Source organism: Poecilia reticulata, chromosome 23 (assembly GCF_904066995.2).
Source record: "Poecilia reticulata chromosome 23, P_reticulata-male-v2, whole genome shotgun sequence".
NCBI lineage: Eukaryota > Metazoa > Chordata > Actinopteri > Cyprinodontiformes > Poeciliidae > Poecilia > Poecilia reticulata.
The window spans coordinates 2333347-2356962 of record NC_088852.1 but is presented as its reverse complement, the minus strand read 5'-3'; the positions used below and the strand labels follow the sequence as shown (position 1 = coordinate 2356962).

Below are 23616 nucleotides of genomic sequence, written 5' to 3'. Positions count from 1 at the left end.
AACTCATCGAATGCCTTTTATGTTTCCCACATCCTGTTGAACAGTTACAGAAAGTCTCAAAAAGCAAAAGCTCCATTTATTGGCTTATTTTTTTCCTTATACCACATCAATAAACATGCAATTTGTTGCTAATAATTAAAGTGAATTTGAATAACAATGCACCTTTGTTTTTTGCTGATATTTTTCTATGGGCTCCTATGTGCAAACTACAGTTGTTCATGTAAGCGTGAGTGACAGCCGGTAACAAATCGAAGGTAGCAAATAAAAAAGAAACTGTTTTGCACACTGAATTTACTTTTAGCATTTGTTTGGAAATCACCATCTAATGTCATCACTCTGAATTCTGACGTAATTCTTGTATTTCTGACTTTAATCCCAAAGTTTTTACTTAATTTCAGAATTCTGACTTTAATACGATAATTCGTCCAAGTAATAATACAAATGCAGAATTGTGACTTTTAGCTTAACATTTTGACTTTACTCTCAGAATTAAAGTTCACATCTAATCATTTCATATATTTCTGACTTTAATCCCAAATCGCTGACAAAAATGTGAGGAAATAATTCTGAGATTGAAGTCAAAATTCTTGCTTTAGCTGCAGAATTTAAGTTTTTAAATCCTCATTAATTTCATAATTCTGACTTTTCAGAGATCTAGAGAAAAGTTTCCCTGATCGTTTCCTGTAAACCAGACGGTGAATCCTCCAACGCAGAGAAAACTTTCCCCAGGTTTTCTCTGCTCCTGGTACCTGGTCACTCACCCAGATGTGATATAAATGTTAGTGTTTTGTTATTTAGAGTCACAATGTTACTCAGTTTTCCTTCACTGGCTGGAGAAAGTTTGATGTTTTCGATGTGAACTGAAATAATCCAGAACTTCCTGAGGTTTTGGCTGCAGATGCTTGAATCTCGATAAACTCTTCCAAGGAAGTCTGCTCTCATTTTTCCACTAAGCTGCTTTTCCCCCTCCTAACTTTGTCCAGTGGGCCCCTTCTGACCGGAGCCAACCACAGCAGATAAAGTGAAACCACTGGAGAAAACTGTTCTCAATCTGTCCAACATAAACACTTATTATCCTTCATGTTTTTCTTGTTCTCTTTGCTTTTCCTTGAATTTTTTTACCTTTTATGGATCCTGTTAGATCGTTTCCCGCCAGCGTTGCACAACCTGCAGCCTGAGCTGGACCCGACCTCTCTCTCCTGTCAGATAAAAATGCAAATGCTTTCCAGTGAACAACCCGAGATGTGATGTCATTTTGTGCTTCCCACCCATATATTTGTTAGCAGAACCTTCCAGAACTCTGATTTGCAGCATCCAGAGCAAAGATGGGAAAAGCAAACTCCTGCCTGAAGTTGGCTTTTATCCTCCTCAATGTGTTTTTCGTGGTGAGTGCAAGGATTTGATTTCTGATTTCTTACTTTATAAACATGCAAACCAAGAAGTTATTTTGCCAGAATATTAAACAAAATGTTTGTTTGTTAGGATCTTCCTTAGTTTCCACCAACATACACAAGATTGATGAGATACCACATTTTACAAATTACACACGTGAAACTTTCTTTGAAAATTAAAAAAAAAGAAGAAAATGTTGTTTTTAAATCTCAGTTTTTTGGTCATTTATTCCAGTCCTGAATTGTTCTGAATGCAGCACATTGCATTTCTGCAATGTAGCAATTATTATATATTCGATCAGAATAAAAAACTTCTCATTTGCAATGAGGTGAAAAAAAGCAGGTAAATGCAGATTTTGCATTTTTCTGCCATTTTGTCCAGTTGATCCAATTTAAAAATATCTTAAAAGTAATAAATTAAACTTATCCAAGGAAATAATGTTGAGTTTTTTTAAGTTGTCATGTTAAACAAATATCAATAAAGTAAGTTTGACTAAATTTAACCAATTATATGGAACAAATTAACAAATTTGGAGCACCATTCGTTTTTCCATTGGGGTTATGGTTCACATTTCTCTTTATTCTGTTGTTAGTAAATTAAAGGTAAATACATTTTTTAATTAGGTAAATGTTACATCATATTCATGTGTTTTTATGCTGATTTTTAAATTCGGTTTGCCTGCATTTAATTATTGATTTTTATATTTTGGTACCTTTTTATTAGATCTTTTAACTCATATTTTAATTCTTGTATTTTTTTTATTTTCAAAATATGCCCTTCTGATTTTGAGCTAATCTGAAGAAAAAAAAAATCTGAAACAAATCTTAAACAAATATTAATGCCTGCCTTCTTCTATTATGTTTCAAATCGTTTTGTTTTCTAATAACTTTTGATTTTTGTCAGTTTTAGTTTTAATGTAAATGGAAGCAGAACTTTTCTCAACTCTGTGTCTCCCTCTAGTGTCTTTTTGTTGCAATGACATCTTCCACGATGCATCCATGTAAACTCCCTTTAAGACGTTTTTTGCAGTCCGCTTTTAAAGTCTTATTTTACTCTCAAACCCTAATTTAACAATTCAGATGGGGTTTTATCATCTGCATTTTATGTAATTAGTTAAACTGACTCGCAGTTTTTAACTTTCTGCTCCAGGTCATTGGATTCGTGATCATACACGTGTCCGTGATGTCGTCTTACTCCAGCTACAAGGTAAACATCAACAACGCTGCTAGAATCAGAGTAGATGGAAGAAGTTAAGCACATAAGGCGTTAAATCTTCTACGAATGGCTCTACTATAAATCATTGTACACAATACAGAAAATGGACTGGAAATTATTTTTCTGCCATCGTTTTGGCGCCCCCTAGCGGCGCCCCATAGCACATTGCTCATTTTTGCGTCAGTGGCTGAGTGTGAGTGACTCGGCAGTGATCCAGCGTCTCTGTTTCAGGTTTCTGGATTTAATGACCTCAACCTGTTAAAGATATGGGTGTTCGCCCTGGTCGTCCTCTTCATCGCCGTCCTGGGAATCTACGCCGCCGTCACAGAGAACAACGTCATGCTGATGATCGTACGCAAAAAAAGAAGTTTTTTATCACAAACGTTTAAATGTTTTTGTTTCCATCGTCTGATCTACTGTCTGTTTGGTTTCATTTACAGTTCGCAGGTCTGACGATAATCATGATGATCATCTATCTGATTATGGGGGTTTTATTCACTATCTATAGAAAAGTGGTAATGTCTGCCTAATATTTACCCTCCTGGAGTATTTTGTTCTCTTTTACATGTATTTATTATTCAGTTAATTATGACTTTTATCTTTGAATTTAAGTTCTCAAGTCATCATTTAGTCTCAGATCTCTGACTTCAGTCTCTTCTGACTGGACACATAAAGCATCTCTTACATTCTCACATGCAACTTAATTACATTTTGAGATTGTTTGGTTTCCGTACTTTTCTCTTTTCAGTCGCTAGATTCTGTTTTGACAATATGATCCCAAGTGTTGGTTGTGGAATGCAGACCTTTACAAACTTTGGTCCATCTAACATTGAAAAGTAAAGTTTTGTGATGATCGGACCAACAGGAATCTGTTTTGTTGGGAACTTAAAGTCCTGGATAATCTTGTTTGTTGTCACTTTTGTGCTCATATAATCTGTTCTTCTCTAGTCTAATGCAGTTTTTCTAACCTTGTAGCTAATAGATAATTTCTACAAACCTGATGAAGAAATGATGAAGCTCCTACTTAACGGGACCGAGATTCAAGAAATACAAAAAAAAGTAAGGCTTTTTACCAAACCAAGCTAATAGTTTTTACGTAGTTTTGGGATGGATCAAAACTATCCATCCTTTGGTTGCTTAAGGGTGACAGGTACAGATAAAGGCACCTGTGGTTGCAGGGCGAATGCTGCGGAGTGTTTCGTGCAGAAGACTGGGGTGCGATCATCCCACCATCCTGCGAATGCACAGTAAAAGGACCGGACACGAAATCGAAATGTAAACCCAGACCTCAGGTTGGTTACATGCAATCATTTCACCAAGTAATGTCAACCATTTCAATGGGAAACATAAAAGATATACAAATATTGTTCTGAGGCAAACTTTCACTGTGTTTATCATATAAGGTCCAATTATGTTGAGTAAAACTGTTAATTTAATGTCCATCAGAGAAGGAAGATACCACCAAAGGTTCTCCACACCAAAGCAATGCAAGAATGACTTATGTTACAAGAGCTGTTTGGTTTTAGTCTGTAGCTGAAAACAGTTTCAGCTGCATGGCAATCTGCTCCAGATAGACGATGTATGGAAAGCCAAAAGGGTCACAATTAGAAGTATTTTAACAAAAAAACAAAAGAAAAATTTAACAGAAATCTAACATCAACTTAGAAGGTTAGTTTTTGTTTCAACTTTTGAAACTGAGAAATGTCCAAGATTTTTTCTGGAAAACTTTTGAGATTATTGTCAACATTTCTGAGTTTTTTTGAAGTAATTTGTTTGACTTTTTAAATGGAGAAGTTAATTTGTTTTTCTGGAAAAATTCTGAGATTAATCTAAAGATTTCTCATGTTTTTTGTAGGAAATGTTCAACTTTTCAAACTCCGAAATTTTTAAATTCTGACGCCTTTCTACTAAATTTTAAACTTTTGAAATTCAAAAATGTTCTTGTTTTTTCTGGAAATTTGCTGAGTTTAATGTAAAAAATTTATTGGTAAACATTAACGCCATTTTTTTTCATCTAAAATGTGCCAACGTAAAAGACTGAATACAAACAAACAAATTCAAATTTTTGCATCTTTTTTATTCATTTGTTTTAACAAAACGCCTATAAACCACATTTGGTTCTAAAATTTGATCTTTGTCCCAACAGGGAACCACGGGTCCAGATCAGATCTTTTCAGAGGTATTTAATCAGCTTATTTGCAGATTGTCCTGAATTCAGTCATCATTCCCATTCTGTCACAGTTTTGAAAATGTTTCATGTTTCTGCCTTTTCTTCCACAGCCCTGCAAAGACTTTTTTAATATAGTAATTAGAATGATTCCGACTCTTTGCATGGTGCTTTTCTATGGATTTCTTTCCGTTGAAGTAAGTTTGAACTCCCTTCTCTTTTACTGTCGGGGTTTTTCAGCCTCTCAGACGTTGCAAATACAATGTACCCATTGTTTCAGACAGTGTTTTAGCCATCATTTCACTGGCAGTAGGGCTGGTTTACGGCAGTGTACTAGAACCGTTGCAGATTTAAGTATCTGCCAAAAAAAATTGAAATTAATCTCAGAAATTTCCTCAAAAAAAGGTGGACATTTCTGAGCTCCAAAAAGTTTAGAATTAGCAAGAAAATTGTAAAAAAAAAATTAATTAATGTCAGAAATATTCAAGAAAAAAAACTTTGAAGCTTCAGTTTCAAATGTCAAAATTTTTTACTTTTGAAACTCAGATTTTTCTAAGATTTTTTTAAAAGAAAATTTCTGGAATTCATCTCAAAAGTTCAGATTTTTTGGTAGAAAATCACCTTTTGTTGTCATTTAATAATAATGATTGATACTTTATAATAACACTAAATTAGCCCTGAAATAATAATCATCCCAGAATCCTTTATTGTAATTTTACTGGTTGAAGGCTGTCCCTATATGTTCATTGCACCAGTTAAGGATAAGAAAACCTGAGGCAAAGTTATGTAGAAGAATTAATAACTTTTAGAGCAGATATTTGCTTTTTTTTATCCCCCGTTTTGTTTTTGATACTTAACAGTTTTCTTGTTTTTTTACAGATTCTTCTTCTGGCGCTCAGCTGCCTCCTGATCCATCAAATCAGAAGATCCAACTCAGGCTGCGCTTTCACATGAGGAAACCTTGAAAGTCACTTTCTTTCTCTCTTTTCAAGAAAAAATCAAGACATCATCAACTGACTGGTCCATATAAATTTTAAATTGGTAAAATGTAAATAGAATCATACTGCAAACTGAATTATTTCAGATGTTTTGTTTTTGTGACCACGCAGTTATTAGTGTAAAGTAAGAAATCTGCAAATAACCAACAAAAATAAAATGTTATATATTCTTGTCAGAGGTTTTGCTCTTGATGTGGATTAAAACTTTTACTGAAATATAATCATAATCTGCCTATTTAATAGTTTATACCTTTTAAATGCATTAATGCACGATGGAAACCATCTTACTGCAGAAACATCCAACATCTTCCTTATTTTGGGGATTCAGCCAATCAGCGCAAAGGAAAATGGTAGATGATCTTGGATTGGCTGCTTTATACAGCCAATAGCGTGTCAGCTGCGCTTTCTTTTGATAATGTACAATATAATAGGGAGTATATGATGCAGTATTGAGGTCACGCTAAGAAAAGCACTTACTATGAAGGGTGCTTTATAAGTAAAATTGATTGAAAAAATTAAATAAAATTGAGAGAGTAAAGTCCTACGAGAATAAATTCAAAACTAGTTTTGAATATAGTCATAGTATTATGAGACAAGATCCTAATATTCTGATTATTTCCTAATATTAAGACTTAATTTTTGTAATATTACAACTATATTTTTGTGAAATTGTGACTTTATTCTATTAATTTTGACTTATTATTGTACAATTTTATTCTCTTAATTCTATTACTTTGTTCTCATATAATGTTACTTTTGAACAACTTTATTACAAGTTTATGTATTAATTTTTTTAGTATGTCCTGGGTCACAGAAGTAGGTGGATTTGTTTTGCAAATAATTTTACAGAAACATCCAGAAATACATCGGGGTCCACTGTACACTGGTTCCAAATGCTTTACAAATACAAATCTAATGAAGCTGTGTGTGCATTCAGCTCAAATGAATGAGGTACTATGTTTGGTCAGAGTCACAACAATAACAGTCACTTAATGTCACATAATTAACTGAGTCAATCCGCCAATCCCGTCCATTGTTTGGACAGGATGTACGATTCCAGAATCAAGCAGAACAGGTGCCTGCAGGGGTGAAAGGTCAGGAAAAGGAAAACAAACACGAAGAGTCGACCGGACCACGGTAAGGACGGTGGTAGCTACTAGCTAACAGTCCCGGGATGCTTAACACACAACTTTCTACTTAAATTAACAAATATTATTCTAAAAATAACACCTTCTACAAAAATATGCCCTTATATAGCAATGAGTATCTAATTAATATAAATAAATATACTTTATGTACGTTTTAAGAATAATCCGGAAGTATTTCTTCAGCGCATGCGCAAATGAGTCAAAGGTATGGCTAGTACTTCCGGAACAGGTTGTGAAGTGGCAAAATCTAAAGAACCTTGTAATTTGGTTCTATATAAATGAAATGAAGTGAAAGTTTTTTATTTTTTTAATTGACATTTCGAGCCACACTCCATATCAGAAGGTGGCGGCGATGCAAACCAGACATTTCTCGGATAAGTGGATTTGGCAGAAAGGCTACGTTTTTGTCAATGCAGACTTTCATTTAAAACAATATGGATTCGTTTCTGTACACATTTTTGTAATCTAGATTTTAAAAATGAGTCAAACTTTGTAGAAACTGGCAGCGAAAACAGATTTACTAAAAAGGAAAGAAGCAGCTGCTGCCGCTATTAGCCAAAGAAGGAGGGAAGACGCCAGGCTGCGTGGTGGGAGGATAATTAGAGGATTGGGAGCAGGTGTTCCCGTCGGGTCAGGAGATGCTGAAGGCGGGAATGACTCAGGACAACTGCTGAGCAGGAAGAGGGAGTTTCTGGAAACCAGCAACAAGCCCCATAATGTGAGTAAACCGTTTAAAGTCTTCACACAGTTGTTATTTTCAGCACTTTTGATCTCTCAAACTGTGACTGATTGTTTGCTCTGGGTGCTAAAGCGGAGTTTTTTTGCAGTGTGATGAAATATGATTGTTTCACTTGAGTTGAATTATGTATCTTTAGATCTCCTGCTGTGTTTCTGGCTGATTTTCCCCCTTCTGATTGTGGAGCTTTACTGATTACACTGGCTTTACTTGGAGTTGGTTTAGGAGCACAGTTTGTCTCCTGGAGGTGAAGTTGGGGTGTGAATGAAACTGTTTTGGTTTTGTTTACCTCTTGGCTGTTTGGGCTGCAGAGGCTCCATGCTAATTCAGCCCCGGTTCAACCTGCCAGCAGATGCTTTGCACCACAGGTGGGCTCAAAGTTTTCTGCTCCTCGTTGTTTTCCATGTCCAAGTCTCCTTGTAGCAGTTCACCTTGCTTTGCTGTCGTGTCTAAAGCTGTAGAGCTGCTGCTTTGGTTTTGTTTCACTCGTATGAGGTCGCTGTTTATGTAGATGTGAATTTGGGTTTATGAAAAATACTGAATATTGGCTGCACTCTGCTAGAAACGTCAATAAAAAAGGCCTTAAAAGGAAAGATTAACATCAGCATAGCAGTTGCTGCGTTTCTGTTATAAATGTGGACAAAACTTTGACAATATTCCTCTAATCTCTGAAAAACACAATTTCACAAGTGAGATGTTTACATTGAATAAGAAACGCAATTAAAATCACATGTAAATGTTTATTAATGCCACAGAGTCATTAAGAAACATGCCTTGTCACCGTCCACATCACCACTTCCTGTTGTCTTCTTAGTGGTTTCCGCCAGTAGTAACATCCGGTTTTTATCATGTGACCCCTGCGATAGTTTTTCCATTGTAGTTTTGTGAAATAAACCAATATGATACAAACAAAAAGCCACCTCCTCCTAGCACGTAATGCGACTTTATTCTGGTATTAAAGTCGTAACGATACGACTTTACTCTTCTACTTCTCTTAATATTGAATTCTTTTTTTTAATTTTCTATAGCCTTAATACTCCGTCATAAAAAAGAAACACAAAATACCAAATTGCAATTGGCAAATGCACACAGGGACAAAGACCCTCATTTCTGGAGACAAATAAATCAGTTATCCCCGATTCTGAGCAAAAGTAAAACTTCTGAATTCAAAGAATTACAAGAAGACTTAAAGTTTTTTAAATCAATTAAAAAAATAGGCTGAGATCTGATCATAAAGAACCGTCGGGTTTGACTCCTTCAGAGTCTCTGATCTTGTATTTTATGAACATGTTCAGCTCAAACAGGGAGGATCTGGTTTTGGAACCTTTTTTCTGTTACTTTGTCACATTTTTCTAGGATTGGCAAAAAAAAATTCTATATATAATATATTTTATATGTAAATAAAAAGCATGAAGCATTATATTTAAAGAAAAATTAAATTCCCTCCAAAATCAGCAGTTTATCTTTGAATTTAAAATATGAAAACGTGGGAATAAAGAGCTGGTGACTGTTTTTCCATAACCGACCGCTAGATGGCGGTAAAAGCCAGAAAACAGCTGAAACCTGAGCGATCAGAGGTGTTTGTTTTTGAAGTGTCAGATTTAACTGAGTGTATTTTAAGTTGATGTTTTTGTGCAGCTGATCACTCTGTCAGGCTTCCTGTGATTTGATGGACGATCTGAACACGGCGGCTCAGCAGCCACGTCCCGTCTAATCCTCCTCCTTCCCGCTGCTGTCGGCTGAGCTGCTGTTCAGTGAATCTGTCTTTGTTTGGGGGTGATGTGCTCCGTCAAACCTGTTCCTGCTACAAAGCAGCTTCTCAAACCTGATCAGACTCGGTGGGAGGAAACTTGGACTCCCAGCTGATCGGCAAACGCAGGAAGATCCAAGCTGCTCCACATCCAGTTTAAAGAATTAACAACAAATTATCTAGAGAGAGGCATAAAGAGTTTAAAATTAAATAAAACCTGATGGTACGTCTAAAACATTTTACTTTTTGTTTATAGTTTAAACTTTTTTTTATCCATTTTCCATTTCTGCTTTTGCTTTATAATGTAATTTTCAAGCGTAGTTTGTCTATTTGTAGCATATAAAATAAACGCCTTAAATTACACATGCTAATTCAAATAATCCGATGTAGTAGATGCATAATTAATTCACAATTTGTACTTTATTAGTTGCTTTATTCAACAAATTAGAATATAATTGAAAAGGGAATTGTAGAAAATTGACTAATTGCAGTGAGTCATTGTATAGTTTGTTGTTTTTGATTCTGGTTTGTAGCTGAGGAAACAATTTAGTTTTTCATGAAAAAAACTTTGGAGTAAAACCATCTGGAAATTTTCTAGAACACTTGGAAATTTCTGAGCTCAAAATCTGAATGTATTTTTTCTTCCTGTCTGTGATGCATCATGGTGGATCTGTCGTCGTCTTTGAGCTGCAGCCTGTTTGTATTTCTGCACATTCAAAGGAAATGAAGGCTTGAACAGTAACGGCGTCTTCGCTGTTTTGACGGGTAAAGAATCTCCTGATGATTCACGTTCAGGGTGAATGTCGCGTTCAACAAATACCTGGAAAAAAATCTCATTTTCTCACCAACAGAACCAGAGCCATGTAGTGGAGCCAAGAGGCATGATTAGTATTAATGAATCCACAAGCATATGGAGTCAAAATGTCTGCCAGGAAAAGATGCCAAACATCAAGAATGCATGAAATTTCATTGCCAGCTTGGGTCAGACGTTGATTAATCCCTGGCGTTCCGGTAATAAACGTCGATCTGAATTTCAGGAGCAACGCAGCAGGAATTTGAAGCCGTTTTCTGATCTCAGGTCAGATTGAACTCCCATTAACCTCACTGCTAATGGTCACTTAAACCCCAACAAGAAGGAGGATGATCTGGACTAATTTAAATTAATCTCATGCCGTTTCCAGCAGTGAAGTGCAGAACTGTGGAAATGTTTTTGATATTTCTTTCCTTGAGCCTTTGTGTGGAGCAGAACTTGAGGTTTGGAGACCTGGCCAAAAATTCTAATCACTTCCTGTCTGTCTTTCCATCCAAATGATTCCTGGTTTTCAGGATAAAGAGTTTTGGCAGCTGAACATCAAGTGTTTCTCCTCAGAGTTTTTATCTTGCCTCGTCACACATGGATGGAATATCTCAAGATAATCATCCCAATAAACGAAGCGTCCTTCAGATTGTCAGGAGGAAATCGGGACAAAAAATGGCAGAAAAATGTCAGTTTTATTCACTGTTACTGCATGAACAATTATGAAATTATACAAGTTTTTATGTAGCTGAGCACAATTTGACAGTTGGAACAACTGAACCAGTTTCCCAGCGTTTCTGCAGCAAAGCGATAAATTAGAAGGTTTTTTACTACGTGGTATTGATGGAGTTTCTTTAGTCTATCATGACGTTTCCTGGATGAGAAATAATCCCAGAAGTTATTGTGATAAACGATAGTATAGCTTATTAAGTAATAATAATGCAGGAACACGTTTTCACAGATCAAATTCTTATGAGCATTTAAAACTGAAAGACATTTTAAATTTCCAAAATGAACAAAACAGAAACGACAAAACAAATTATGAAATCTTAAATTTATCGTTCAAAAATGTTCCAGTTGAGACCGAAGGACCAGACTGAAGACTTTCATCACCCAGTTTCTGGTAGCAAGAGAGAAAAGAGGAAAATGATAAATCATAGAAATTATTGAGCTCGTTCTAATTTATCATTTGATTCATTGCGACAGACGCAGCTGCAGGCCGAATATTCACTCCTGGAGCTACTTTACAAAGAAACTGGATCATTTAGAATAACCACCAAATGACATGTATTCATACTCCTTGAACTTCTCCATATTTTGTCGCATTAAAATTACAAATATATTTAATTGGAAATGAATGTGAAGGAAACCAACACAAAGTGGTGGACTGGTGTTTTGTGCACATGATTCAAAACATTTTTTACAGGTTAGAAACTGAAAAGTACCAGGGCTGCAGTAAAATGGTAATATTCACGGGTTAGAATGGTCCAGTCAAAGTCCAGACCTAAACCCAATTAAGAATCAGTAGCTGGATCTGATAACTGCTGTTCAAACGTTCTGAGTTTGAGCTTTTTGGTAAAGAATGGGCAAAAGTTTCAGTCACTGGACGTGCAAAGCTGGAACTAAAACACATTTAATGTCTTGACTTCCAGATGACACTAAATATGTAGAATTAGTTGCACAAGTTAAAGCGAGAGCAATAATTTCCATTTGCATGATTTATTGTTTTTCTCTTTCTACTAAAAACTGGATGATAAAACTCCAGTTTGGTGTATTGATCTCAAATGAACTTTGATTTGGAAGTACATTTATGTTTAGAGACTTTATATTTTGTTTATTATGGATATTTAAAATGTCTGAGTATTAAATGTTCATAAGAATTGAAAGCTTATTTATCTTGTTTAATTTTACCATTGAATTACTTTAAAATGGTCTCAAAACAACAATATTATCATTTATCGCAATAACTTGACATTTTATCGTCCAGATGTATCGTGACAGTGCTCCCTCCGTATGTGCAAATATTTTTCTCTGATTAGCAGCGAAAGCAGATCGAGTTTCCAGAAACGACAAACTTGGCCTCCGCCATTGTTTCACGTTCCGTCATCATTACTGATGATCATCAGCTGGGCGTAGAGAAAACAGCCATCTGTCTCGGTTCTCCCATTTAAACCATCGCATGCACAAAATAAATTACAAAAGGCCATTACTAATATCCAAGAGGTGTCGATGCCGTTATAAATTCACAACATTAGTGCAGTCATTTAGAAATCTGGGTCAGCACACAGAGTAGCTGGAGGGTTATTAATGTCATGAAGGAGTCCAACCAGGCGGGATGACTGAGACCAGCTCTGTTTGTAATGGATGAACTCAGGTGAGTCCAGACCCGCCCACTCGCTCCGCAGTAACAGATTAACAGCAGAAATGAAGCGGCGCAGCATCGTTCACCATGCGAGTCCCGCCACGCCTCCGCTGAGACGTTCCTCAGTCCGTTCGTTTAAACTCCCATCCGTCCAACAAACGTGAAATCCTCCAGTTTATCAACAAGATATCAATCAATACTCAACAAATAAAATTAATTTTTTTGTCTCTTCTCTCTTCCCAAACCTTCAGCCGGGGAGGTGTTGTATATTTTCCAGGCTCAAATGGCACAATCAAGTAACTGTTGGCTTCAGTTGTTGTAAAAACGCTTTATATATGAAATGTGACTCAAAAGAATTTTTATTAAGTAATTTAAAGCCTTGAAATTGGGTTAGTCATCCCAACGTGGTAGCCATGTTGGGATGACTTCCTGAAGGCGGTGCTACAGAACGAGTAGAAGCTTCTTAAAGAGACAGAGGCCCAATTTCAAGGCATTGAATTGCAAGGGAAAATTTCTTCCAAGTCATATTTGATCTATGAAGCATTATTTCATCAATTGAAGCTAACATAATTGTGCTATAAACTGGAACTGTGACTAGAAAACACTGAGTTTTTCCTCCCCACTGTCACCTTACGCTCGGTACGAGGGATTGCTGTAAAGCCAACGACAAAACGCCAGCAATCTTTCTGCTGTTGCTACGTCCAGGAAAAGCTAATACTCCAAGTCGATGACTCTTTGCAACCTGCTGGGACGTTTTACCAGTTGGCTGCGTTGTTTTTCTACTGGGATCAGACTGGAAACATGTAATGGACTTTGAATCCATCAGGGTGACCGGATTGAATTGTCTGTACATCAGTGGGAAGCGTTTGTTTTCCAAACAGCCTTCAGACGACACTTGTTGTAAATAAACTGAACTGATTTGGATTTCAATCAGTCTTTGTGAAGTGCCGGGAATGTTCCTCTGGTGAATCGGTGCTTTATAAATAAACGCCACTGAATAAATGTTTGTGATGAGGAAGATCCTCCTGTTCCAGTTTAATCTGATTCCCAGCCTTCATCTCCGGCCGGGTGGCGTCTGACGAGCTTAGAGCCGCTGCTCTCAGGCTGGCTGGGCGAATACTGAGCTGCTGCTGTTGGTTCTGATTGGAACAAGCCAACTTTGGCTGTTCGGACCTCTGGGATGTGGGTCAGAACCAGGTGGGATTATATTTCCTCTCTGACTCAGAAACACCAGCTAGCCAGTTATTTTAGCGCAGAACCTGCTGTGGGTGGATGTTTGTGTGAAATTTGAATTAATCTGATAGTTTTGAGTTTTGGATTTTATTGTGCACATGGATTAAAGCATATTAAGGTGCAATGATGATAAAGTACTTTATTTTAGACAACTTGGCGATTGTTTTGTTTTTGTTTGTTTTTTTTTATTGAAAAGTGGTAAATTTTATTTAAAATTTTGTAAAATAAGAATAAAATTTAGAATAGAGGCATAAGCAGCTAAAAACTTTAGCTTTTTTAGCTTCCATTAAATAATGGAAGCTAAAGAAAACTAGCTTCCATTATTAGTTTAAATAATGGAAGCTAAACTAACGTTTAACCGACTCCGCACACATAAAACCTGTATCATTTTCCAAAGACCTTGTAACGGTCATTATGCTGTTTGGTTCCTAGAGGTGAGTAGGTATCACCACAAGGGGGCGCCTATTTCCTTTGTTGTTGTACTATTGCACAGAAGAAGAACTAGTTTTCCGTTTTGTTGTAGAAGAGAACATAGGTGATGATGAGGTGCAGAGCGTTAAACTAACGTTACTTTTCTCACGTATGGGAATATAATGCTTAGTACGGTGGAGATCTGGCTTTACGTGGACGAAGTTAAATAAATGGAAAGTGTGGAATACTTAGGTTCATTATACAAATATTTGATAAAAGGAATGCTTAGAAATGGGTCATTTATTGATAATCATCCTTTACAGATGGGAATTGAAAACATATTAATTAAATGTCATTATGAATCAAACTATTTTGGATTTCTTTTTCAAGCTGCTGATGTTTTGAGATCACTTATGATGATGGGATGGAAAAACCAACTAATCCCCGTTGAATAGGATGCAGTGGTTATTTCAGAGGAATAAATAGTTGATGTGTGATAGAAACGAGTCTTTTAAAATAACAGCTCTTCTTGTGGATAATGGCGTTATGTACTCTGAAAATGTTTTGTGGAGTGACCGAGTTTATTTTTATTTCTCCTTTTGCTTTTTAACGTTAAAGCCCACTGAGCAAGCTGGGAGCGTGAGCAGAGACATGACAGGATGTACTTTCTTCTCCTTTCTAGTCTGTTGACAGCAGAATTATGCTTCTTTAAGTCCGTATTCTTCTGCGGTTCGGTTTGATTTTTCTGCAAATAACGCAGCCTTTAATGTCAAACAGAAGCTCCCGTTTCATGACGCAGCGAGTGGGCGACAGACGTCCTCAGTAGGTTGTCTAACGGTCTTTGATTTCTTCCCGTTGTTTTTCTCACATGGACATTTACATAAAGCAAACATGCAATCGAAACCACATATTTGTGTCTGAATAAAGACACAAACACGGTTTATTTTTCAGTCTGAAGTTAAACCAGACCAAACTTTCTTTTTGTGTGAGAAATATAAAAAATATTTATATTTGCGAGAAAAATTGATAACTTTTTTTAAAAGGTTTTTTTTTTATTTTTTTTTATAACTTTACTCGGTTTCCATTTGTGTCTCAGCTCCAGGACATTGACTTTACAGCAAAATCACTCAGGTTCGCTGTAGTTATTTGAGCAAGCGGTTAACATAACTTTGTACATTAAATAAAATATGATAAATATCCCAAACAAACTGCAGAGCAATGGCTCCAAATGAGCACTAACAGTTGTAAAATTAAACCGCTAAAATCCATTATAACAGTTGAAAATGTTTACGAGACATGACAGGAATTATAGACTCTTTATGAAATTTAGTCCAAAACATAATACTGTGAAGAAAACTGATCCCAATAAATGCAACAGAAAAAAGGGGGAGGATTTGTCAGTTACCGGTTGCTATGGTAACCACCAACTGCCGAGAGCAGCAGCTTATGTCAGGACAAAATAACTTTTTGACTAAACCAAATTAATTTGAGGAATAAATAAATGGGTTTTGACAAACTCCACATCTATATTATTATTAAAATAAAACTCTGTTGCATAAACGTTTGGGTCAATCTTGGGGATAAATATCTTTTTAAACTGTCTGACTCGGGTCAAACCTTTTAGGTTTCCTTCCCCAAACTTCTCACAATAGTTTTCTGGAGTTCTTCTCTTAAAACGATTCAAATGTGACAGCAGTGTTTTTGCTGTAAAGTCAGAAGTTTGTGGAAGGAAGACTCAGTTTGGATACTAAACGAATATATGTCAAACTTTTTCTAAAAAAAAGTTATTGCAAAGCCTTCTGGCATTTTGCAAATGCAGATCTCATGCGACAACACACTTCTGGGAGCTCTGTAGCTGACGGCCATTTTGGTAGGTATTGTAACTGTCACAATTCCAGTTTGAATACTCTACCCACCAAGATAAATATCAGTGATATTTACTGTAGTCCTTATTTACTTATTGGCGAAATGGCAAAATTAGCTTAGCTAATGTAGCTTTTATCTGCTAGCTAAGACAGACATGTAGCCTACGTGTTTATTACTACATGTCCTTACTCTGCCAGTTACTAGAACCTTCTTATTCTCACAAAGAGTTTGTACGTCCGTTGCAAATCTTTAAACATTGATTATCCATGTTCCCATTCTCTCATCTGGGTCGATTCCGAGAGCAGCCATTTTGTTGATTGTATATTTTTTCCTTGCACTTTGGTCGAGTGTGAATAATTATCTTTTTGTTGATGTCAAAGCTGTGGTTGATCTATGCTTTGCGCTGCTCTTGCCTACCAAGATCACTTCCAGTTCAGACTTGTGGAAAACATGTATAGAAACAATTGAACTAATTCTAACTAAACTAAAACTTGATGGTTTTGGTTTGCTTTAACTTCAGACCATTAAGTTTTTATCCGTTGTATGTAAATATCTGGTTTGGGCCGTGTACGTATGTGTGGTTTTGTGTCTCTGGTTGGGTTTTCCGTTTGAGTGAACTGTAGTCACTGTACCTGCAGGAGCCGTACAGACTGAAGAGATTGAACAGATTTCACGGTTGAGAGAAAGACGGAATGAAAAAGGGAATGGGAGGTGAAAGGAGAAGGGGACCGAAGGCGGGTGTGTGTGTGGGTAATGAGGCCTGACTTGGTTAATACCTCGAGGCGAGCTTTTGCTTTCAGATGCTAAACACACTCGCGCACACACACATGCATGCTTTGAAGGAAAGGTAATTTTTTTAAATGTCAGTGGTGAAATATACTTTCAGAGATCAATGCCAAGCTGAGGATCCAACTGTTAAGAATGTTGCGGGTTTTTTCCTGCAACATGAAAGCCTCTCTGCAGGTTTGGGTAAACGCACGGCGGTTAATTTCTCGGTGGGTCTGACGGGCTGATGGATGGAAAACCTCAACGCTCGCAGCAGCAGGTGGATCCGCTGATTCAGTAACGCTCAACTCTACCATCCAGACTCCAGGGAGAGGTCCAACCTCTGGTCCAGCCAATGTTCTACTCCGATGCTGTTGTGCTGCAGGTTACCATGGCAACTGCATGGAGGCTCCATTCAGGCTTATCAACATGGATTACTGTGGTTTTCACACTACTGGAGGTAGTTTCTATTGGGTTAGGTTCTGCATCTTCAGGCACTCGAATGATCCTTGATGCGATGGATTCTGGCCTGGTGCCCTGGCAGGTTATTGCTAACAAACCGTCATTATGTTTGCTTAGTCGGTTCCTTTACAACCACCGTTTGGTTCTGCTCAGTAGAATTAAAATGGGTTTTTTTCTCCTGGGGCAATGATTTTGAGTCATCACTGGAAAACTCTTCCAGGACCTGATCCCTTCCCCCTATTATCTTCCAGGGAGACGGTCTGTTATGACAAAGATGAGACAATTCACATTTAAATAATGTGAATTTTGTATAATGTACAAATTAATTTGGATATATAATGTACAACAGTGTAGTAAAAATGGGTTTTCAGTTGAGCCTGAAACCACTACGGTCCAGAAATGTCCCGGGTGAATACATCCAACGCAGCATATAGAGAGCGTTCACACCAGTCCTGTTAAAGTCCATTTTAGTTCAACTCCAGTTCATTTAAGTTTGGTTCCTTTGGGACGTTTGAATGCCTCGGTCTCGGTTCGGTTCAAATGCGTATGTGAACCGGAGGTGGCTTCAGAAGCAGGAACTGAGCTACAGCACAGGGCGTTCTGGGTAAATACAACCAAAACGCTAACTAGCTAGCGTTAGCTGGAGAAATGACTTTACCAAAGACGGATGAGAAATCCTCCAGCCGCTAAAATCTGACCCTACTCCATTTTTGCTTACATTTGGTGAAGAAGGCAGTCGGGCTCTCTGTCTTTTCAGAGGTTTCCATGTTGTTTCCTTCAGTGGTTCTCGGCGCAGCGCCCCCACAGGTTAGGAGGGGAACAGTTTTTTCAAAGGGTTTGGTTGGTTTGACTCAGTGCAGCGTGAAAGAACCACAGCAGCTGAAAATGTAACAAATGTCACAACTTTGGTCCAACAGAACCGAGTCTACTAAAGTATATGTAGATATGTCAGTCATGGTTGACTTATGGTAGCTAGCAGCTTGACTATAGCATCAACATAAAAACTGATATTTGGAATGTACATATGGAGTAACTTCTGATAAATTTATAATAAGTGATCATTGTCTAAAGTCAATGAACTTCATCCTTTTAGGTGAAATGGAATCCAGTCATCAGGATAAAATCAGTCTTGATGCAGTAAACATCAGCAACCCGACCAACCGGGTGAAAAGCAGCTTCAGTTTTGGTTTGTGGTCCGACTGAGTGCTCAGAGTCGATGGGTTTCCTTTTAGTGTCGACTTCCTTTCTGCTGTCGGTCCGTCTTTAAAAGAAATTAAATGGAAGCACATTTAAGCTTTAAAGACGACTAATCCTAAAATCTGTGACTTTCTCTGCTTGACTCGAGGAACTCCGAGTCCTCGGATGCAATCGATTTGTCCTTAGCGGTCCTTCAGGGTGGTAACATTTCTGGTTACAGTTTGTTCCTGTGGTTTACAGCCAACTTTTCCCTTTTACTTGCTGCGTTTTCCCCAAGTAGTTTCTGACTTAATTGTTCTGTTTATTATTTATTTTACATTCCTCATTCTAACTCTGGATGTTAGAATGAAAAACAAAGTTTTTTTTGATGAATTTGAATGTCATTAAAAGATTTATTCAGTAATTTAGAAAGCGAAACAAATCGGTTTGCTCCATTTTGTGCTTGCAGTCGGAGCAATTTACTAAAAGCGAATCAGAATATGTTTCAAACTTTCATGTTTATCGTAAAAAAACAAGCTTGAACACAACAGATCTGTTCCCTTTGAGACGGACTAAATAAAGTTGGAGGCTTTCACAGCTGCAGCAGAGAGCCGTCGGTTTCTCAGGTCGTGGTTGTTTACTGCATCGTCTCACTCGGATGAAGTCGGGAGGAAATGCAACTTCTGCTCTGTGCGGCTGAGATTTTTAAGAAATTTTGACATTTGGTCTTTTCTCCATCAGGTGGAGAAATCTCCCAATTTGAAGCAACATTTTGTAAAGTGTTGATGTTGTAGCACACAGACCCTCTGGCTCCAGGTTCAGATCTGTTGATGTGGTTTTTCTGACGCCTGTGAACCATAAACACGAGGCTGTTCTTCCTCCCATTTTCACTTTTAGTAAAACTGGTTGTGAATTCCTGGGATTTTGCAGAATAATTTTAGTGTTTCTTTAAATTTATTCATCCTGTTGGTACTGATGTCAGGAAACATCTAATTGATTAAAATATGTCTGATGCATGAAGAAATTGTCCTGTAGAGCAAAAACACAAAAGATTTAAATATTTTTGATTTGGTGTCTAGTGCAAATATCTTGGTAGACTTGAAATAAGACAGAACCTTTCAGCAAAACATTTTATTGAATCTGCTATGTCCCCTGTCAGATTCAGTCATGACATTTTCCCACGTTTCCCAACAACATTATGGACCTAAAACAAACTCATATATGCTGCTGAAAAGTTTCTTTTATGATTATTTTCTTATTTCAAGTGTACTAAGATATTTACACCAGAAACTAGATCAAAAATATTTTGTATGATTTTGTTGAGGGGGAAGAAATCAGCCTGCTGCAGTTTGTAGAATAAGAAACTTTTATTTTGGTAAATTTCTCTCAATCCTGTGTGAGAAACGAAAGGTTTGGAAAGGGAGGAACCTTTTCTCTCCGTTTTCTCTTATTTTAAGTGTTCAAACTTAGAAGTATTTTTTAAAGATATAATACTTATTTTAAATAAGTAAATCCGTACTATTAATCATTTAAAGCTTCCACAAGCAGATTATTTGACATATAGGAAAAATATTGAACAAGTGGGAATAAAATCTGACAATGGAGCGAATACTTTACTTAAAACAAGTTCATATAATGTGCTGAAAAGTTTCTTTTTAAGTGTATATTTGTTCTGGAAGACCAAAAATATTTGGTGAAATCAGTAGAAAATGGATGTAACAAAATGTTTAAATCGGTAAATGATGGTCTGGATGAACTGATTCTGCTGCTTCACATTGAGATTTTCATTGGTTTCTGTTATATTACAGTTTTCACGTACAGGCGTTACCGTGACAACCCTTTAGAAAGTCATCACCTGCGTCCCCTGCTGATTTCAGGTTTTATGTGGACCCTTCCTGAAGCTCTCTCTTTATGCTATAACTCTGCAAAGTGCTGGAAGTCTAAATATAGTGTTTCATGATCTGGACGCTCTGCCACGGCTACCTGTTCCACTTAGTTCTGATCTGCTCCTGGAAAAACGCTCAGTGAGAGCTAAACGTATCGCTGCGGGTGAGCGTGAACAAAGACGCCGTCCTGCTGTTGCAGATGTAGCTTATAAAACTTGTAATGAATGCGTCGGACTCTCCGGAGCTGCTGCCGAGACGACATCCACTCACTGTTTGCAGGTTCACTTTGCAGGAGCTTAAGAGCAATTCACCGTTTTCAGTCTTTGCTCTCAATGGGGATAAAAACTAAACCTCTTAAAGCAGCGGCGTCACTTTTTATTTGTGCCATATTAAGATTATGGATGTTTTCAAAGGGCCAGTGGTGGAAAAAGGTATTTATGTAATTCCATCTTTCATGACTTGTTCAACATCAGTCAACTCTAAGAATCTTTTCACATTGACGTACTTGTAATGTAAAACTTGAAATGTGCTTTTTGTACGACACAGGAGGGTCAAACTCATTTTTGTTTTGGGCCAAATCAGGATTATAAATGTTCTTAAAGGGCCGGTATCCCAGAATGTATTGATAAAACCTGTTCACAAACTGCTAGAGATATTAACGAATTCTTAAATCTTTTTTTTTTTTTTTTGCAATAAAACTGTGTTTGTGGGAAAATTTTGAAATATTTGTGATATTTATTTGTGTAGATCATGGGATTTAATCTGAAATCAGTTAAGGCTGAGGCAGCTGTTTAGTACAAGTAAGAAGTTTTTGAAGATTTTTCAGAAAAATTTGCAGTAAACTCTCAATTATGCATCAGTGCAAAAAATGCAGGGATTTGTTGATTTTGGGTGAATTTCCAAGGTAATTCAGAAGAAACTGACTCAGCTGATATAATTTGGCATTAAACGTATAAAAACTGCATTGATTTGATTCATAACAATATTTAAGTCTACAGGGCCACATTAAAAGCTGAGGCGTGCCGGATTTGGCCCCCGGGCCTTTGGTTTGACACATCTGGTGTAGCACATTTCAGCAACAAGGCAGGTAAAACAAACATGTTTTATATTTGTCAAAATCATCAATACGTAACGTGTTGATCAGTGTTTTTATGGTTCAATAGAAACTTTAACAGGCGAGTTTTTAATCAACGTTTCAGCTGTTTTGCAGTTTTCTAGAAGTTTGTTTCTAGCATAGCCTGTTGGGAATGCTAAGGCTAGTTAGCATAGCCCCCATGGATAAGCAGCTGTGAGGGTGAGTTGTTTCGAGGTTGATTGTCAGCGCTAAGCCCCTCCTCTTGGCTCTGATTGGTTGTTTTTGGTGCATTTCTTCAGATAATAATATAAAACGTTAATTATTCTCATGGCAAACTGTCACAACATGGCGACAATTTTTAACAAACATTGTCAAAAGTTACAAACTCCAGCTTCAAACCACCAAAAAGTACATAAATGTGCAACATTGGATGCAGCAAGTAATGAAGTAATTCATTTATGCTGCTAATCAGCTAAAGCTGTAATAAATAATTTCAACGTTCAGTAAACCAGCAGGTCACATGTTGAAGCGTCGCATGGTTCCTTTATTTGGCTGCGGTTTGGATTCGGGGTTAAAACATCCCTCATGGTTTTGACCTTTCGTTGCGTTTCGTGAGTCTCTTCCTGTCTCTCTTAATCATCTGTCATTTAAAGGCAAAATGGCCGCCTGAATAAACCGCGGCAGGTTAGCAGGCTGATGCTCGGCTGCTTTTCCTCCAGCAGCAGCACCGACTCGGTTCTTCAAGATCCAACCGATGCGACATTTATACCTTCCAATAAGGAGTCTTTATTTTACTGACATGACCTTTTCTCTTTCATCTGCAGGGCAAATTTTCGCTGCACCAAATTTAAAGCTTATTTAATAAATGAAATTTATTCTCTTGTGAAGGAGGTGATAAACACCAGAGGACTCCGGGAGTCAGGTTGACTCCTGCACTTTTTAATGTATAAGATTACAAAACTTATTTTTCCCGTCTTAAATTAAAGAAAGTAGAGGAAACTATGCCCTTTTGCATCTTTTTCTTTTTACATCTCAATTTAAAAAACATAAAACTACATATTTTTTTTGCCCCAGTGTTGATGATGGCAGTGAATAAATAAATCTCTTATGTGCCTAAAATATTCAAGGGTTGTCGCTAGAAAACATTTTTTATCCTTCGTCACTTTTGATTAACTCTTAAGAAAATGAGATTTGAAGTTTCAGAAGTGGCAGCTTTATGTAATTCTACTGGGAAAAATGTATTTCTGTAGAAAAATGGCCCCTGTCGGCCTGAGACGACGGTGAGACACGTCGCCATGGCAACGCGACGTTTCCTGCATACGTTTGGGTTTATAAGGGTTCAAGGGGTGTAAAATTCACGGGAACTGTGTTTACAATCTATTACTGCAAACTTTAACATGTAGAAAGTGAATTCAGTGCGCGTGTGTGTGTGTGCGCGTGTGTGTGTGTGCGCGTGTGTGTGTGTGCGTGTGTGTGTGTGTGTGTGTGTGTGTGTGTTCCCTTTGGGACGGTGTTCATTGCAGAGACCTTGAATCCTAAATAAAGTCTTGTAGTTTGGAGATCCGTTTCTCACATAAACGAGTTTTTAAAGCTCAACAAATGCTGCTGAAGTGCTGAGTCATCGTTTAGTCATAACACCTGGTTTAATTTGTAAAAAATGTACTTTTTAAAGACTAAAATGAAAAATAAGGCATACTGTTTCATAACTTTGGTTTGCCAACTCAAGCAGCTGATGCAAAGTTGGTGACTATTTTTGTTTTGTCTCCAGACCAGGTGTCGTTTCTATGGAGACAAAAGCTGAGAATAAAAAGTAGAGGTGAAATGGTGCAAATTGGAGAGTAGGAGAAGAAAGTGAGAGGTTAATTTGACACCAGCCTAAAAAAGTTTAAAAAAAAAATTACAATAAAAATGTATTTTTCTCTCCTAGCGACTTTCAGTGAAAAGCAGAAGTGGCACCATATGTTTAGTGAAGCTGGTGAATGAAGCAGGAGCGATGCCTCGTTGTTGTGGTGGAAAATACACACAAAAAAAACAAAGATCAAAATCAACCTGAATAAATTCAGACATGTTTGTTGATTTTCTGCCTCTGGAAACCAATTAGTTTTAACAAATCAGATACATTTGTTTGTTTTTGTACATATTTGTTTAGCTTTTTGAGTAGGAAGATTGAAATTAAAT

General features: G+C 37.1%; 1 protein-coding gene across 1 annotated transcript; it reads left to right on the top strand.

Annotated features, from left to right (window-relative positions):
• Positions 1-1230: 1230 nt before the first annotated feature.
• tspan9b (tetraspanin 9b) lies at positions 1231-5993 on the top strand. Its single transcript, XM_008400788.2, has 9 exons — positions 1231-1385; positions 2542-2598; positions 2839-2958; positions 3048-3122; positions 3583-3666; positions 3786-3899; positions 4754-4786; positions 4888-4971; positions 5654-5993. Exons 1-9 carry the CDS (start codon positions 1326-1328, stop codon positions 5726-5728), a joined length of 702 nt encoding a protein of 233 aa, XP_008399010.1. The 5' UTR covers positions 1231-1325; the 3' UTR covers positions 5729-5993.
• The last annotated feature ends 17623 nt before the right edge of the window (positions 5994-23616 follow it).